At 41.9% G+C, this 17,482-nt stretch overlaps 3 protein-coding genes and 1 long non-coding RNA gene across 5 annotated transcripts; 3 read left to right on the top strand and 1 right to left on the bottom strand.

Moving 5' to 3' along the window:
* Positions 1–309: 309 nt before the first annotated feature.
* LOC115595278 (tetraspanin-7-like) lies at positions 310–4,076 on the top strand. The gene has a single exon (XM_030439522.1). It carries the CDS (start codon positions 636–638, stop codon positions 1,722–1,724), a length of 1,089 nt encoding a protein of 362 aa, XP_030295382.1. The 5' UTR covers positions 310–635; the 3' UTR covers positions 1,725–4,076.
* A 1,624-nt stretch (positions 4,077–5,700) lies between these two features.
* On the top strand, positions 5,701–13,753 carry def6c (DEF6 guanine nucleotide exchange factor c). Its single transcript, XM_030440463.1, has 12 exons — positions 5,701–6,198; positions 6,901–7,041; positions 8,209–8,391; positions 9,013–9,243; positions 9,327–9,473; positions 9,626–9,734; positions 10,658–10,887; positions 10,971–11,078; positions 11,327–11,493; positions 12,745–12,937; positions 13,029–13,119; positions 13,308–13,753. The coding sequence occupies exons 1-12, from the start codon at positions 6,103–6,105 to the stop codon at positions 13,520–13,522; spliced, it is 1,911 nt and encodes a 636-aa protein (XP_030296323.1). The 5' UTR covers positions 5,701–6,102; the 3' UTR covers positions 13,523–13,753.
* LOC115595693 (uncharacterized) lies at positions 11,357–14,949 on the bottom strand. The gene is made up of 3 exons (XR_003986754.1): positions 14,821–14,949; positions 12,715–12,931; positions 11,357–11,485 (listed from the first exon to the last, which is right to left on the bottom strand). It is a non-coding gene; the product is annotated as an uncharacterized LOC115595693 (long non-coding RNA).
* mcat (malonyl CoA:ACP acyltransferase (mitochondrial)) lies at positions 14,625–17,124 on the top strand. Of its 2 annotated transcripts, XM_030440465.1 has the most exons (6): positions 14,625–14,732; positions 14,808–15,266; positions 15,579–15,666; positions 15,754–15,971; positions 16,119–16,256; positions 16,672–17,124. In XM_030440465.1, exons 2-6 carry the CDS (start codon positions 14,841–14,843, stop codon positions 16,942–16,944), a joined length of 1,143 nt encoding a protein of 380 aa, XP_030296325.1. In that variant the 5' UTR covers positions 14,625–14,732; positions 14,808–14,840; the 3' UTR covers positions 16,945–17,124. The 2 variants fall into 2 exon arrangements, with proteins under 2 accessions (XP_030296325.1, XP_030296324.1); XM_030440464.1 differs by having other exon boundaries at positions 14,678–15,266.
* The last annotated feature ends 358 nt before the right edge of the window (positions 17,125–17,482 follow it).

Here is a 17,482-nt window from a genome sequence, read left to right as displayed (position 1 = left end):
TGCTTAATAAATAGTTTGTAAAGTTTTTTACACTTAAATACCTATAAACTTGAGTTTAATGAACTAAAAATGAATCATTAATTAATGATGCTATCATGAATTGTTACTTAATTAAACAACAGAGTTTTTACTTTTTACATCACCACCGTATAACATTAGTGGAAGATTTTCCCCACTTCTTTTATTCCACAAATGGACGATGATAAAACTCAAGGGGATGTCTCCTCCACGCCGAGAGAGGGTGTGCATGTGTGGATTTCAGGTCCTTCCCACTGCAAACACCTCTCTTCTTGACCAGTGCGGGGAACAGCAGTGAGTGAAGCAGATGTCGGGATGTGGCTATCAGCGGAGGAATTTGAAGAGCTGGTGACCATGCAGGTGGAAAGAAAGCCCGAAATAAACAAATAAATAGGGTGGAAACAAGGGGGCTGCGGATGCAGATAACGGCACGACGCGACACCCATCGGTGTGATTTACAGTCCAGTTGGCGTTGGTGGTGTTGGCGGCAGATTAATAACCAGTCATAAAGAAGTGGGGGATTGCAGGAGAGTAAAGGCGCTGATAGAGGAAGGAAGAGAGAGGAGGAGTGTGTGAAAAAGAGAGAGAGGGGAGTAGATAAAGCCGGAGCTGGGATCATGAGCTTTGCATTGCCGTATGGCTCGCTGTCAGCTCGACCGAGTCCGAGTAGGCGATCTTTGGATTGGGAACGCGAGCAGCTGGCTGTGCGAAGGTTCTCCTCTCCGCGGGGTCTCGACCTGCTCTCTCCACCTCCTCTTCCTCGCCGACCCTCTGCGATCCCCGGATACCTGCTGTCACCCTACCAAGAGCAGGAGGAGCAGCTCCAGCAGCAGCAGCAGCGACTATCCTTGTCTGTGTGCTCAGAGGCCTCCCTGGCGCCCCCTGCTCCTCCACCTGTGGGCGCTGCCCCACCCTGCTGCCGCCCAGTGGGAGTCATGCATCTCCTGCGTCTGGGTCTCCTGGCCTTCAGCTGCCTCTTCTGGGCAGCTGGCTTGGCCATCTTCACCCTGGGCGTGTGGGCACAGATTTCCCTGGCAGACTTCATGTTGCTGTCTGCCAATCGCTACCCCAACGCCCCACTCATCCTTCTTGCCACGGGAGCCACCATCACTGCCTGGGGCTTCCTGGGTTGTCTCGGTGTGGCTGCAAACCTTCCCTGCGTTCTTAGGGCTTACGGGTTCTTTCAACTTGCTGCACTCATCGCCGGTTTAGCTGCTGGTCTCTCAGGTCTCTTCTATCGGGAAGACATTGCCGGAGGTTTTCGCAGCGGCTTACAGCGAGCAGTGGCCGGCTACACAGAGGATGAAGGCCGTGCCGATGCATTAGACAGCCTGCAAAGGGCCCTGGAGTGTTGCGGAGCTGAGGGCTGGCGTGACTGGCTCTCTTCGGACTGGGCTATCCAGCATATGACCTTCCTACCCAACGACAACGGCACCTCGGTATCGCTACCGGACAGCTGCTGCGTGAGGCGCAAGGGCTGCAAGAATCGACCTCTCTTGTCAGATGACGTTGAAGGAGTTGTGGCTGCAGGGATCCATCAACACGGCTGCTTCCGCAAAGTCTTCAGTTTGGTCAACGACAACGTCTTCCACATTGCCGCAACTGTGTTAGGACTGGCCTTCACCCAGATCGGAGGCATTGCCCTGGCTTGTCTGCTGGCTAACAAAATGGCACCAAGACAACATCGACGTGTGGTGGCACATTAATGGTCCATTTTTTGCAGAGATTTACCAATTCGTAGATAGTTTGGATCGGGAATGAATGCATTCAAAGAATAATAGAGTTGCGATTTAAGTTATGTCAAGCATCCAGTCTTTCCAGAGAAAATGTAAAGTTAATTTTCTATAAAGATAATTCCAATTGACAGGTATTTAAGGTCTGGTTCTTTGAGCATTTCGGTACATCAAATTATGGACCTTTCAATTTGTTGCGCGCATCGCTAACGGCAAGCTAAAGCTAACATTTTGTAGCAATTCAGGAGATTTGATCAATTTTCAGTGTCTGGGTCACTTAAAAACTAAAAAAGTTTCGAGCAACAAAGTCTTCTCAATACTTCAGAAAGTAGCCAAGAAAACTCCTCACCCTTTGCAACTCTCTTACACTTGTTTTTTTCTTTTTTTTTGGCTGACTCTGTCTTCTGCACAATTTTAAAAAGTGTGTCCTTAATCCAGATTGTGTGCGTGGAATGGGTGGGGTGAGAAATGTCTCTGTAAATTAATCATCTGTCCATGCATGCAGTAGTAAATCTGACATCTGGCAAATTCTGGTGGAACTAGACTGGGCAGCAGATAAAAACAGATGGCAGTACGATGAGACTTCAGACCTAATTTTGCAATATGATCTGGTTTCATAAATGTTCGGCATGGATTGATAGGCTTCATTTTAGAGAATATATCCAAAAAAAAGAGTCAAACTACTCTCAGTTTGGTTGCCTCCTCTCACTTCTGTCTGAATGCACAGGAATGTTCACCAGCAGATTTCCACTTCATGATTTAGTCTGTGTTCAACAGATGTCTCGTATCTACATCATTTACTTTTCCCATCACAAAGACTACACTGTGCAAGAATGGTGCTTTTGAAAAGATCTTAATAATCTGTTGCTGTCTGTGGTATTTTGTGCTGTTTGTAGCCAACATCTGACCGGCTGCAGTTACTTCCAAGGTGTTGAGGTGCTTTGGAAAGATGACTGCTCTGAAAATAGTTTCATCCAGATGTCTCTGTGTTGCAAGAGTTTGTATCTATATTCTAAAGCACAAAATTGTTTTAAAGGACTGAATATTGTGAATAACACATTTAAAACATTACTTCTTAAATTCACACATGACAATTGCCATTTAGCCTACAACCTACTAGCATGAAATAATGAGAAGAAATCTGGATCGTATGGGATTTCTTCTTATTTAGCATCAAACTCAACACTTTGAAACATCTTTATTTGCTTTCTTGTCCAGAGTTAGCAAAGATAACTTACCACTTCCATGTCTTTACTGTAGCCTAAATATAAGCTAATGCCAACAACTGGTAAGTTAAGCCTAGCGTGATGACTGGGAAGCGAGGGAACTAGCTAGCCTGGTTTCATCTTTTGTCTGATTGCAGAAAAAACAAATAACTAAAAAAAGATATGACGTATTAGTGAGCCTGAGAGGTTCTGGGTGCATTTTGTTACTATTAGACACAGCCAGGCTAGCTGTGTCCTCCACTTACAGTCTTTTCGCTATGCTAAGCTAACTGTCTCATAGCTGTAGCTTCATTTGTTGTCTGGCGAGGGCTGCCAATTCACAATTTCCAATTTAATTAATTAAATAATGCAAAATCTGTATTTGCTTCAAATTTAGATTCTTAACAAATACCACGTTCAAGTCTGTACATTAACTATTAATGAGCTATGTCAGCAGCTACTTAGCTTAGCTCGGCATAAAGACTGAGAGCAGGGGTAAACCGCTAGCCTGGTTAGCTTGTTGATAGACTTCATTTTTTATTTTGGATTAGCAACAAAATCTGAATCTCTCTTCTGGTAGTTGTTGTTCAAGTTGGCAACTCTTATTGAACATACAAACATGAGAGTGGTATCAATCTTCTCATCTAACTCTCAGCAAGAAAGCAAATGTGTATTTTTTCCCAGAATGCCTGACTATTCTTCTGATGACTGTGAGTTTTCTTTCCTCATATCGACTTTCTCTGTCACATGTTTACGATGATAATGTGCACTGAGATGACACAAATCCATTCGTCCCCCTTTCCAGCCTCAACGTCCCTCATCTCACCTTTTTATTGCTCTTGTAATTATATTGTATGATATAAATGACACATTCATTAGTATAATGTATTCTTATAATCACCAACATTGCGAACAAGCATGACTGAAACTGTAAACTATATGTGTCAACAATAAACAAAAAAATCTTTGCCTCATTACAGGATATAATATTGATTAGATACTGGGAAATTGGGAATGTCAAGGTCTGCTGCCCTTGAGTATATTAGATACATAAATGGCAACGGCAGCCTTGTTGTGTATTGTCGATGCAGTCTACGTACCGTGCGTCATTGGTAAAGGCACATCTGTAATGTCCAATAAACATCTTTTTGAGGTTAAAATGTGAGTTTTTCATCTCTAAGAGGGAAATAAGCAAAGACTATGTCCCTCCTCTAGACAGGTGACAGGTTCCAAGCTCTTGTCTGGATTTTAAAGACGTTTAAAATCATCTCCAGGTTTGTATTTAATGAGAAAGGCCTTGCTGGAAGTGTGCCACAGTGATAAATTCCCAGCGCAGGGGGATGGTCGATCCTCACCGGGTCCTGTGGTCGAGTAATTCTAAATTATGGCTAACTGAACGACATCTCATTTCCACCACCTGAGACAACGGTGATTAGATCTGACCTTGGTGAGGAGACAGCAGAGAGAGAGAGAGAGAGAGAGACGCTGCCGGGTGTGCAGAACACAACATCCTCTGCTCGAATATGAAGTCGATTGTCATAATTTTATCCCAGAGTGGATCAAATCTACATCCATCAACATTTAGGGATGGAAAGGCTTTGCGCTGTGGCCTCTCTACACAGTGACTACCATGCATGACCTAATTATGGTATTGATTAGCCTACATGCGGATGCTTTCTGTCTGATTACACTGTCCTTGTTTAACGCCTGAGGTTGTTGCATCCCCACCAGCTGTCTCATCACACACAAAAAAAAGAGATGAGCTCTGAGAGATGCCCAAGCAACACCTTAAGTCAGGGAAACCACAAGGGGCATTTTGCTCATGAAATCACTAAGAACTATTTTGGGCTGGGAGGTTTAATGTGCACCATTTATGACTTCTGGTGTGCCAAAACAAATGCTCAGCAGAAGTGACACAAAATGGAGGCAGAGAGGTGCAAATTATAGTGACTCTCAGATCTCCAGAGCCCGAAAACACTATTTAAAGAGGAGCAGTGAGAAGAACATATAATCACTTTATTTTGGATGTAAGTATCACAATCTTAATAAAAGTAAGGGGTTTTACCTGTGTACTACACCACATCTTTTTCGGTTGCAAACTTGAAAACACACTTGATTCATGATGATCAACGAATTTGTTGTCAAATTTGTATTTTGATTAGTTAAAAATCCTCGAACATATCTGAAAAATGTAACTTCTCGCACTTGAAAATGTTATGTTTCTCACATAACCTACAGAGATGTTTAAAGGTGCATTATGTAGGAATTGGCCCCCAAAAGAAAACATCCCCACAGTAACCGCTAACTGCTGCTAACTTTCGCTGCATTTAGCTTCTTAGCTCAGTTAGCTGTGCAGCTAGCGGTCCGGTCTAGGAGTGTTGGTATTTACACCGCTAGCTTTAAACCAGGACAGCCCGATGCTAGGCTAGCTGGTCAGCGTGCAAATACACAGAGGTCATAATGTCAAAACTGTTGTTTCTTCACATTTTTATTAACAATTGCAGTAACTGTTTTAATGTTTTCAACTACTTTTTTTTTTTTATCACATAATGCTCCTTTAAAGATGTTTCTGTGTGTTTGTCCTTCAATCTTTTAGATTTTTGTAGCTGCTAAAATAAATATGGCTTCAGGCTCTTGACACAGATGGGTGTGCCTTTAAATCCTGCCTCCTCATTCTGATAACACCAACCCTTCTTATTTGGTTTTTGGTTGCCAGCATCTGAGGAATTCAGACATACACCCTGCAGCACCACTGTGTGGATAAATATCTTTAACCTCGGACATTTAGCTTCGGATGTGTTTACATTCGCCCTGAAAGTTTCGTCCATTTCATTCAGGAACATGTTTGGGGCAGATGGCAGGAAAAGGTCTGTTGTGAAGACCGTAAACCAAACTGTGACATTTAAAAAAAAATCATTTTAAAGAATGTATTGTGGAGGAAAGTGTGGGCCTCGGTCTCTACTCTCCGCCTCTTTAAGTCTGCCCTACATCTGACTCCTTTCGGTCCCTTGCAGTTTGTAGAGCAGCCTGTACTCTGCCCCACATTTTATTGGGCGACCCGCCGCCACCGCTCGCCAGTCGCTGCGTAAAAGCCGCCGCGCCGCACTTGGAAATGTAGATGTTTTGCGCGCAAGAAGTTCTCCGAAATGGACTTAAGAGCCGAACTCCTCAAGTCCATCTGGTACGCTTTCACGTCGCTGGACGTGGAGAAATGCGGGAAGGTGTCCAAGTCGCAGTTGAAGGTAAGAAGGGAAAGATTGTGGTCATATTTTAAGATCAGGAAACAGAGACCGAGGGGCGTCCACTGGGGAGCAGAAACACACTTTTATACCAAACAGCGTTGGTTTTTCCTTTAAATAACCTTTTTTTCTGGCTTAAGTCAAATAAAAGCTCAGCAGTCTTTATATGGTTGTTGTCCTTGTATGCTGTTAAGTGGTATTACATGAGTCAGCTTTGAAATCCGAGGAAAGCCAAATATTTGTACAAGCTTCAAGACTTCTTCCAACAGACACGTAACCTGCTCAGACTGGAGGTGAGGGAGGTGTGAGGCCAGTTTCAGCTTCAAGCTCAAAGTCCAAGCTCTCCCTGTGGCCCAGAAACACACTTATTGACATAATCCTCCTCACCGTCATGGCTCCAATCAATAAGGCAGTACAAAGACCAACAATCAGAAGTCTTATTTTGCAATCTTTCCTGTGTCCTCTTTTCATGTTGCTTTCTGTCCAGTCCCTACTTGCCTGACTGGGCCCCCACAGGAGGGAAGAATCCAGGGAAATAGCAGACAGCTGTCCTGACATGCTCAGTGGTTGAGGACTAGCTGTCTGTGCATGTGTTTGTGTGGATGCATGATGAAATATGGAGCTCACCCAGGAAACCTTTTAGACAATGTGCTCATCTTTATGCTGTGAGATGTGATGTGACAGCTCCCTGTGTCGCTTGTCCAGGTGCTTTCTCACAACCTGTACACAGTGCTGAACATCCCGCACGACCCCGTGGCTCTGGAGGAGCACTTCCAGGACGATGATGACGGGCCGGTGTCTAATCATGGCTACATGCCCTACCTCAACAAATACATACTGGATAAGGTACCGCTGAAATCACTTTCTCAGTAGCAACGTGGCACGAAAAATACACACATTTTCTTTTATTTTCTTGATGTTATATGATAATTATTGTTCTCCAGGACTTGCAGTAGCTGTAGATTTTCCAAACTTAGGGAAAACACTTCCTGCTTTTTGAATGAAAAGTGCTTTATAATTGTTATTGTTATTATTATATGCAATTCTGTATGATTTAAATGAGCGCCTGTAGCGTAAACATTACATGATCACTCACATCGGTTTTATTTTCTTTTAAAAAAAAAAAGATTAAACAAGATACTCACAATTTCAAACTAATTTTAATGTTTGATTTTATATCCTGTTTTTGTTTATTATTATTATCATTATTAACTTTATTTTAACTGGGGGCAGGCCCACACTTACAATGATGTCGAGTAACCGTTTAAAATGACATACAAAAGGACTTAAATGTAGTTTTGTTTTACCTTGTAACCTCTTAACGTTGTGTCAAAGATACAAAATAGATACAAAAATAAAACCATTAATAAGAAAAAAACAAGTATATTTGTGTGAACCTAATGCCTTATTTATAATCAGCTCAAAAACATTTAATAAAGGGTTTATAACACTCTTTATTGTGCTTACGTAAGTGTCTATAAATATTAAGAGTATGTCTTGTTGTTACAACTTTAACTCTATTGTCATTCAATATCTGTTTAAATTGGCATTTTAATTTATAAACCACTTGAGATGGGAGTCTGTAAAACAAATATACTTAAAATACAGTTGATAAAATAAACAACACATTACATTCACACATACAGACAGACCAAAGCCTAAAATAATACCAAAACACAGTCATTTGATTTGAAAAAGTGCTAATTATACGTCAGCGGTTACATATGGCTGCTGGAGTTACAGTTATTGTTGCTGTGATAATGATTGATTAGTGGATAGAAAACAAATAAATCTCATTAAGAGCGAAAACAACAGTTAATTGATCCCACACACGAGTACTGTCCGTGTAGAGAAAGCCTGAAAAAACGTACTTGTTTGGGCCTAAGAGCTGAGTTGTTGTCCAAAAGCTAAAAAAAACAGATGAAGTTTAGCGGGTGATTATGGTGAAACTGTTTCTAACACATGAAGTTTTAATCCTGTTTAATTAAAAAGATATTTTCTTTTTGTCTTTAGGTCAAAGAGGGGATGTTCGACAAGGAGAAGTTCGACGACTTATGCTGGATGATGACCAGGAAGAAGAACTTTAAGGGGCTACCGGCCGGGGCGCTGCTATCTGAAAGAGACTGTTTCAAGCTCTTCTGTTTATTCAACCTCCTGTCTGAGGACCGCTACCCGCTGGTGATGATACCAGAGGAGGTAAAACATGTCAGTGAGACAGGAATTTAATGTGTGAAACAGGAGGCGGAGGGATTATATCAAGATTTTATCAACTGAGTTTTATTTTAAGGGAATTTTTATGACCAGGGGTGTAAAATATATGTATTTGTGAAAGTGTACAGCAAGAGAAAAGGGTCATATTTTATTAGCCATATGTGCAAAAATTCCTTTATTAACACTTACTAGTCAAATAAAGATAACTAGGGAAACAAATAACACAGGAAATCAAGGCAACACCAAGTGTTTTGAGCATCTTTGACTTGGTCGCCTTATTGCCAGAAAGTAAAATGATGCTCCGTATAAAACCAGCGTGTGTCCCACAGATGTCCGACCATTTTACATTTTTTCACAGCAGAAAAAAGCAAGTGCAAGTAAGTGAGTTAATGAGCGTCTTCCTTCCCCCGCTTCCTCCATAATGCGCTTGGTTTCCTGTCGACGGAGCCGAAAATAACCTTCTTTTGTACTATCAGCGCAGTAGCTTTCCTCTGTAAAGATATATGCTGCAGAAATATACTGATAAAATATCGACGGCTGCGATCAGGCAGTACGTTTTAGTTATCTCTCCTGCAAAAACTTTCCTAATGTTTGAGCACGTTTCAGGTGGAGTATCTCCTCAAGAAGATCTCCACAGCGATGAGCCAGGAGTGGGATGGGAAGCCACTGGAGGACTTGATATCCCAGGATGCCACAGGGTGCGTCGAGGGGATGTCTGTGTGGAGCTTCTTGGAGCACATGGGTGCAGGCCGGCTGCTGAGGGTCACCAGCGCCGAGGCCTTCAGTCTGGCTTTGGAGGAAGTCTTTCTGGAGATGTATCACAACGTCCTCAAGAGGGTGAGCGCCTGTCCTGTCGTCTTACCTCTTTCGTCATCGCTCTTTCTCTGTCTTCCTTCTTCATCTCCGCCCCTTGTCTTCAGGGTTACATGTGGAAAAAGGGACATGTGCGGAGGAACTGGACTGAGCGCTGGTTCGTGCTGAAGCCCTCCACCATGGCTTACTACGTCAGCGAGGACTTAAAAGACAAGAGAGGGGAAATCAAGCTTGATAAGAGCTGCATCATCGAGGTGGGTGGTGTAAACACTGCATGTTTATTTTGCGGTGCGCGGTGTGTTCAAACACAGCCATTTTACAGCACATACACCCTATAATCTTTGTATTTTGATGCCATAATCCAAGCACCAATTTGAAGTGTGTCGCGTTTGCTGATTTTCGTCAGGCAATTCCAGACCGGGAGGGGAAGCGCTGCATGTTCTGTGTGAAAACCCACAATAAGACCTTTGAGATGAGTGCGTCGGACCAGAGACAGAAGGTGGAGTGGACTCAAGGTGTGTTGGTGTGTATAAGTATCAGCATACAGAGTCAGAAATCACAGTCTGACTGCTGTGATTTATCACATGTTCGTCACCGGTGGCTTATAATCCAATTCACTGCTTTCAGATGAGATGTTTTTAAAGGAATAGTTCTATATTTTGGGAAATAAACTGAGTCTTATTCTCTTTTTTGTCAAGAGTAACATGAGACGACGGATACCTCTCTCATGTCCGTACAGTTAATATGAATGTACAGGTATCGGCCCGTTTGCTTAGCTTAGCACAAAGATTTGAAACAGGGGGGAACTGCTCGCTTGATAACTAGAAGAGAGTCCAGGAAGGACATTTTTACACTGTTTGTTTAAACAAATATGATAAAAATCTGTTGAGAGATTTAGATCTGCTTGTATGAGGATTCTGTTAGCGGTGGACAGTGCAGTTTCCCTCTGTTTCCAGTCTTTAAGCTAAGCTAAGCTAACAGGCTGCTGTCTGTAGCTTCATATTTGACGTACAGTCATGAAAGTGACTCTCATCTAAATGCAATAAAGTGAATAAGTATTTTTTCCCATGACATCTTTGGTGTCAAATACTTATTTCGGAGTGAGTTTGGTGCATTTCCTTAACATCATGTCAATCAAAAACTTTGTTTAGCGCTATTGATTTGGACTTTTTGTTGTCATAGTTCGAATGTACGTTGGTTGAGATCTTTGCTTTAGTCGTGGCGATCCCAGCTTCGTTAATTGTTCATGAATCATGGCTGTAGATGGATGCTGCTTTTATTGCAACGACAACTGATAAAGCTATTTGACAGTTCAGTGTCGAAAATGAGTACTTTCTCTGTAAAGATGTGAAGGAATACTACCCTTTTGTTAATTAATCAATACAAAGAAACATCAGTAAAAGTAGTAGTAAGCAAAATGTGTTTGCTACCTCTTCAGCTATCCAGACGGCCCTCCGTCTCCAGAGCGAGGGCAAGTCCTCCCTTCACCACGAACTCAAACTGAAGCGGCGGGACCATCGGGAGCACAGCCAACGGGAGCGCAGCAGGAGCGCCCGGAGCAGCTGCAGCAGCCGGAGCAGCCAATCAGACGACTCTCTTCTCCAAGAGATGGAGAAGATGGAGAAAGAGAAGGACAGACAGGATTTGGAGATAGAAAGCATCATACAGGTGAGAGTGAAGGGAAATCCGCGAAGGGGCAATTAATTCTGACACGAAGTCAGTTTTCACCTTGATTTGTTTGTGTCCTGCAGCACGCACGTGAATTAGAAACCAGGCGAAGGGAGGCGGAGGAAAGAGAGAGGAGGAAACAGAGGGAGGTGCAGATGGAGCTGGAGAGACAGCTGAAAGAGGCCGAGACGGTAAGAGAAGGTTTTCCAGATGACAACCTTTATTTACAATTCGCTGAAATGGAATCAGAGTCCATCCCATTGCCTCTGATCGCTGAAAACAGCATGAAACACTGGCATTATAAAACCCGGGCTTAACCTTCAGTGGTTTTTAGTGGTGGAGACATAATAATGGCATTCCTGGAAAAGGTGATTCAGGAATAGGTCAGTTCTTTCCATCCAATTGGTGTGTGTATATATGTGTGTGTGTGTTCTCCTAGCTGAGAGACAGCATGCAGGCAGAGATGCAGGAGAGGGCGAGGGAGGCTGAGCAGCAGAAGAAGAGGATCCAGGAGCTGGAGCTGACACAGCGGAAACTGGAGGCCGCTCTCAACATAGAGATCCAGGCCCGGCTGGAGGAGGAGCGGGCCAGGCAGGAGCTGGAGAGGTAACAAACACAGAGACCTCTGTTGTCAGTACATCCACAGATATTCAACACAGGGTAAATATCTGTATGAATGTAGATTGATAGAGGAATGTTTCAGTGTTCAGCAAAATAAGAGCCTATTTTCGGGATAACCATGCAAGTTTTGAGACTACAGTTCCCATAATGCTTTGGGGGATGTAAACAGGAAGTATGAATACTGGTTTACTTTGAAGGAAACTTAAAAATGTGGTGATTCTAAGGCAAGTTCTGCAGTCATTAGAAGCAACTTTTCCTTCTTTGATTTCTAGAAGAACTTATGGACAATTATTAACGTTAACTTCATTAAAAATAAGCTTCTATTGAAATTTGAAGAGAAATGGTTTGAGAATGTCCTATTAAAACCAAAATTAAGGACATATATGCAGATTAAATCTAATTTTGGACCTGAATTATATGTTACATCATGTTTACAGAGAAGTCAAAGATCTTTAGTTGCACAGTTGAGATCTGGTATTCTTCCTCTGGCCATTGAGGTTGGTTGATTTAAAAATATTCCCAAGGAGAATAGAATATGTGAACTGTGTGAGCTAGATGAAGTAGAGAGTGAGTCTTAGTTCCTTTTATACTGTACAAAGTATGACGATTTGAGAGAGGTATTATTTCATGAAATCTATGAACAAAACCCTGAAATATTTTGGTGCTCTGATGGGCAGAAGCTGGAGTGGTTGTTTAATTTCAATGTGTTTAAAACTGCTAGCTTTATTTCTCAAGCCTGGAAAAGACGACAGGTACATTTGTTTAATTAATTTTTGATGTGCTGATGTTATTGTGCTGATCCAGTTGTGCTCTGGATCTGGTTTGGTTCTTTCTTTTCTTTTTTGGTGTCCTATAAGCCATGCGGGCTGGGCATACATGTATGCATGACACAATAATAAAAGTCATTCATTCATTCATTCATATTATATTATTATTATTTTACTGCATTTTGGTAAATTTTTGTGAACCAATTTGTGCATTTTCTGAAAGAAGTTATGCTGGAAATGTCTATAATTATGTAAAACAAACCCACAAAACATCAGTACCAGGTTGCAATTTAAACTGTGATGGAATATTATCCACTCAGCAAGGTGTTTTGTCAAAATAAAAGTCGTTTGCTACTTTGACATTTTTACTGGAGGGGGGACAAATGCCCAAATTAAAAACTCTGAACCAAGTCAAACTTTGCAGACATTTGTAGTTTACATGATGTCACTTCCTGCTTCTCTTCTCCAGGTTGCTGCAGGTGGAAGACGAGAAGAAGAAGCAGTTCCAGCTCCTCCAGGAGCAGCAGAGGGCCTTGCAGAACCTCATCCAGGAGGCCTCAGACGGCAGCACCGACGAGGACACCCCCTCAGCTCTTCACTCAGCTTCTCAGGAGCTCCAGGACCTGCGGGCCTCCCGCCAGAGGAGCCACCAGCACCTGGAGGTAAGAGTGATCGGATTGGCTCAGCATGCAGCATATCTGATATTACTTAAGGGAAACATGAGAACGTTTTTGTTTGCTTTTCTTATTCCAGGAGGTACAAGAGAAGTTGAGGAATGCCAGTCAACACGTACGACACTGGAACGTCCAGCTGACCCGCCTGATGACGCCCATCTCTCCTGGAGGTGCTGTACGCTTTTATTAATATAATAGAGCACTTTGTAAGTCAGAGACACAAACCTTTTGGTCGTCTGCATCGCTTTACCATCAGTAAAACAGGAGAAACATGAAAAACACTGCTAAACTAATTAGGTCAAATATATATCAGTGAACACTACAAGAATCAAATTTTGTTTTGTTTTTTGCCTCATAGAACGTTTGGAACATCGCCTATTATCAAAACAACTGTGTCCCAAAAAGGAAGGAGCGCTGGCCAGCAACGAGTTCATCACTAAACTGAAGGTAAAAGGCGATCAGAACAGTGTGACGACGCCGGAGGACCAGGAGGGACTGGAGGAGCAGCTGGAGGCCGCCAACCTCTCAGACGGATCGGACGAATCACAGGAGAAACCCAACGGACAAATGTGACGATGACAAGTTCTGAACAAAGGAATTCTGCTAAGTGGAATGAGAAACGTAAATTGCAATACAAAATGCATTGTATTATATTTATATGTTGAAATGCACACTAAGATGGATGACAAATGCAGTGTGATGCTGGATTTAATGGACACTTAACACATTTCAATTAAGATCAACAGAGATTTACAGTTTTGTACAATAAAGTTTACTGGTGAATAATAAAATGTAATTTTGTGATATTTGTCACTTCTCTGGACAGCCTCTCTTGTACAAATGTCTCTTTTATCAGGCTTCCTTGAAGCTAACTTTACCTCTTTCTACTTCTAATACTCTACATTTCGAAACATTTTACATTTTACATTCACTACATTTATTTATATGTCTACAGTATCTATACATTTAACAACTTAAATTACTAGCTACCTTACAAAATATACTAAATAAATAAATAGGGCATTTTGTTATAAATGAAACTACCTGAGAGTATTCAGAAGTACAACTAATATGATTAGTAGATTAATTCATCAGATGATTGACAGAATTATTCAAATTAAAAACGTATAATTTTGATAATCATTTGAGGCATGTTTAATTTTAAATTTTTTTAAATCATGGTTCTAGCTTCACGTTTATTTTTTTTAATGAATTAAATGTATTATTAATAATTTGGAGGTCTGAACTGCTGGTTGGACAAGACAAGCACGCGGGTGGCATTGCTCGCTATTATCTAGATATTTAGAAATAAAAAAATATATCTAATAATCTAGAAAACAATCAAGTATATTAATCCGTAATGAAAATGATGATTAAATTGTCTCCAGTGTATCCAACCACAACTTAAAATCCTTTTTTTCCCTCATAATTACTAATGAGTAATAAAAATGTAATGATATACAATATTATAATTTACCGGTCACAGTACTTTACATTCACTACTTTCACACTTTCACATAAGAAACATCTGAAAAGCAGGACTTATTTGAACAGTGTGGAATCAATACTTCCTTTTCTTCTGATTAAAGGTGATGTAGAAAATATGTTATGTACGTATCAAGGTTATTTATTAAAATCATTACATATTGTGACCTGAAGGTGGCGCTGCAGCGGGAAAGAGCCTGAACGGGACCCCGGATGAAAAACAGAATCAACCCTGGTAATTCCAACATGGCAGCTCTCAGTTCTGTGTCATGCGGACAGTAGAGAAGCTGCTAATTAGGTAAAAAGTTGAGCTTTTCGTTCATTCATCACAGTTCGATTAAGAGTTTAATTCTAGATTATGGGTCTGTTTTAGCCTGTAAAGACACCTTTAGGTGAGGAGTACGCCATGTTGGCATCAACGGCTGTCACAGCCGCCTCCAGAGGGAAGGTCAGGTCGCTGGTGTCTCTGAGCAGGAGGCTGTCCACCAACCAGCCACCGAGCCCGAATGGAGCCCCAGAAAACCCCGCTCCTCTCCCGGACAGCGTCCAGCCCGAGGGGAGGCAGTTGAGACCCAGAAAGGACCCCAGAAACCGCTCCGTACTCCTGTTCCCCGGCCAGGGCAGCCAGTTTGTGGGCATGGGCAGAGGAATGTTGAAGTACCCCAACGTCAAAGAGATGTTCACGGCGGCTCGGAAGATCCTCGGGTACGACCTGCTGTCTCTGTGCCTGGAGGGACCCGAGGAGGAGCTGATGAAGACGGTGCACTGTCAGCCGGCGGTGTTCGTCACCTCGCTGGCTGCGGTGGAGAGGCTCAACCACGAGAACCCCAAGGTAGCTATATATTATTATTGTATAATTATTTAGTCAGTTCATTGTTTAAGTCATTTATTAAGGGAAAATGTCAAAAATGTGTGAAATTTTGGAAGGTAAAACGAGCACTTGAACGCCTCAGACCATCTAGGCATCTTAATTATTGTCTGACATTTTTGTTGACTAAACAATTAATTTAAATAATAACCAACTTATGATAATGATAAAACATGTACTTTATTACTTGTAGCACTAGCTCCCTTTGAATAAAATAACATTAATTAATATTTTATGGCATATGTTTGTGATATTGTCATACTCTTCTGTCCACAGGCCATTGAGATGTGTGTTGCTGCTGCAGGTTTCAGCGTTGGAGAATTTGCTGCCCTGGTTTTCTCCGGTTCCATGAACTTTGCAGATGGTAAACATGACTATTACTGTATATGAATAAAGCTCTAGGTTACTTAAAAGCTAGTCGGTACTTCATATTTACTCATTTGTCTTGTAGCTCTGTATGCTGTGAAGGTTCGTGCAGAGGCCATGCAGAAAGCATCAGAGCTGGTTCCTAGTGGGATGCTGTCAGTCATCGGTAAACCACAGGCGCAGTATAAGTATGCCTGTGTGCAGGCTAAAGAGCACTGCAAGAAGCTCGGGATCGAGGAGCCGGTCTGCTCTGTGGCCAATTACCTGTTTCCTGATGGCCGGGTCATCGCAGGGCACCAAAAGGTATGAAGCGTACAGCAGCTTCGAAAGTGTTGATTAAAAAAAAACCCTCAATATTCTTGTTGCTTTTTCTAAAATGCAATGAGATAATCTCAGTAAAAGATTATTTCTTTATATAAACTGTCTCATCATAACTGTGTTGTCCTCCAGGCCCTGGATTTCCTCCAGCAAAACTCAAGAAATCTCCACTTTGGGAGGACCAAACTTCTCCCAGTCAGCGGTGCTTTCCACACTGAGCTGATGGCGTCAGCTACTGAACCCCTGAGAGAGGTGCTCAGACAGGTGGAGGTCAGTAAAACTCAAATGGCACTCCTGAACATGCATACACCTAACCAGCATGCATTAAAAATACATAGTTCAAATTTTTTTTTTATTATTCAGAGATTTTTTTTTTTATATATACTGAAGCAATTTGATGACATCACTTCGGGCTCTGTGAAAGTTTGATGAACATTTTTCACAATATTTGATGTTTTAATCATTAAACCTTTAATCCACAGAATAATCTGACAATAACTATTAGTTGCAGCCCTATAACAAACCTATTATCAACCTACCGTTGTCTGCTACGGAAGAATTAAAACTATGGTCACAGCCTCTTTGAATAAAATTTATTTCCAACCTCGACAAATTTTCTTTTCAGCTACCACTTTCTGAAAACCTTGATTGATTCCGTACTAAGCTAGATTTCTCTCCCTGTCAGGTCCGTGTCCCTGAGATCAAAGTGTACTCCAACGTGGACGGCAAACGCTACATGAACGAGAAACACGTGCGCCGGCAGCTGGTGAAGCAGCTGGTGTCGCCCGTGAAGTGGGAGCAAACTCTGCACGAGATCTACGAGAGGATGCAGGGAGAGCAGTTCCCTCATACATTCGAGATGGGCCCCGGGAAGCAGCTCGGAGCCACTCTTCAGAAGTGCAACAGGAAGGCCTTTACAAATTATGCACAAGTGCAGGTCACCACTGAAGACCAATGATGCTGAGATGTGGACTTGGTGATCAAGTGGAAAGAAAATGGACCTCATTGCTCATTTGAGTGTGGACATGACTAGCAAGACCTGTTGAACCTGTAAGCTCCTGTGGTTGCTTCTTGTGGTCTTGTTTGTGTATTACTATTTAATTAAATAAATGTTTTGATTATTTTTTTTTTTATTAATGAGACTACAAAATGTTGTCATTTTGAAGTTTATTTGCATCACATGAAAAAAAGCACTTTCCATTTTCGAACCAGAAAGTCCAGCTCCCTTTAATTTTATAGTAAGCCTGGCTACATATCGTTTGTCAAAATTTTAGCCTCTCAAACCAGCAAGAAAGTAATCTGGATACAAAAGACTGCAGGCCAGCAACAGTCAAGTAAAGCAAAACAGACCTTTTGACGTTAATACAACTGTGAAGCAACATGCCACTGCTACAATATGCTGGCCAACACTGTAAAACCAATTTAACCAATTTCCACTTCCTCTGACAATTTTACAACATGCCTTTTACTCCCGTGCCCGTTCCCAAGTCAAATTC

This window comes from Sparus aurata, chromosome 14, assembly GCF_900880675.1.
Source record: "Sparus aurata chromosome 14, fSpaAur1.1, whole genome shotgun sequence".
Taxonomy (NCBI): Eukaryota; Metazoa; Chordata; class Actinopteri; order Spariformes; family Sparidae; genus Sparus; species Sparus aurata.
Note: the sequence above shows the minus strand (reverse complement) of the source record. Positions and strands in the feature narration are given on the sequence as shown.

What these genes read in the sequence shown, in the direction of transcription:
- def6c (XM_030440463.1), top strand. Translation starts at nt 6,103, where the DNA reads ATGGACTTAAGAGCCGAACTCCTCAAGTCCATCTGGTACGCTTTCACG. An exon ending in TGTCCAAGTCGCAGTTGAAG is followed by an intron (nt 6,199 to 6,900) that starts GTAAGAAGGGAA and finishes TCGCTTGTCCAG; the next exon opens with GTGCTTTCTCACAACCTGTA. An exon ending in GAAGGTGGAGTGGACTCAAG is followed by an intron (nt 9,735 to 10,657) that starts GTGTGTTGGTGT and finishes CTACCTCTTCAG; the next exon opens with CTATCCAGACGGCCCTCCGT.
- LOC115595278 (XM_030439522.1), top strand. Translation starts at nt 636, where the DNA reads ATGAGCTTTGCATTGCCGTATGGCTCGCTGTCAGCTCGACCGAGTCCG.
- mcat (XM_030440465.1), top strand. Translation starts at nt 14,841, where the DNA reads ATGTTGGCATCAACGGCTGTCACAGCCGCCTCCAGAGGGAAGGTCAGG. An exon ending in TCATCGCAGGGCACCAAAAG is followed by an intron (nt 15,972 to 16,118) that starts GTATGAAGCGTA and finishes GTTGTCCTCCAG; the next exon opens with GCCCTGGATTTCCTCCAGCA. An exon ending in AGGTGCTCAGACAGGTGGAG is followed by an intron (nt 16,257 to 16,671) that starts GTCAGTAAAACT and finishes TCTCCCTGTCAG; the next exon opens with GTCCGTGTCCCTGAGATCAA.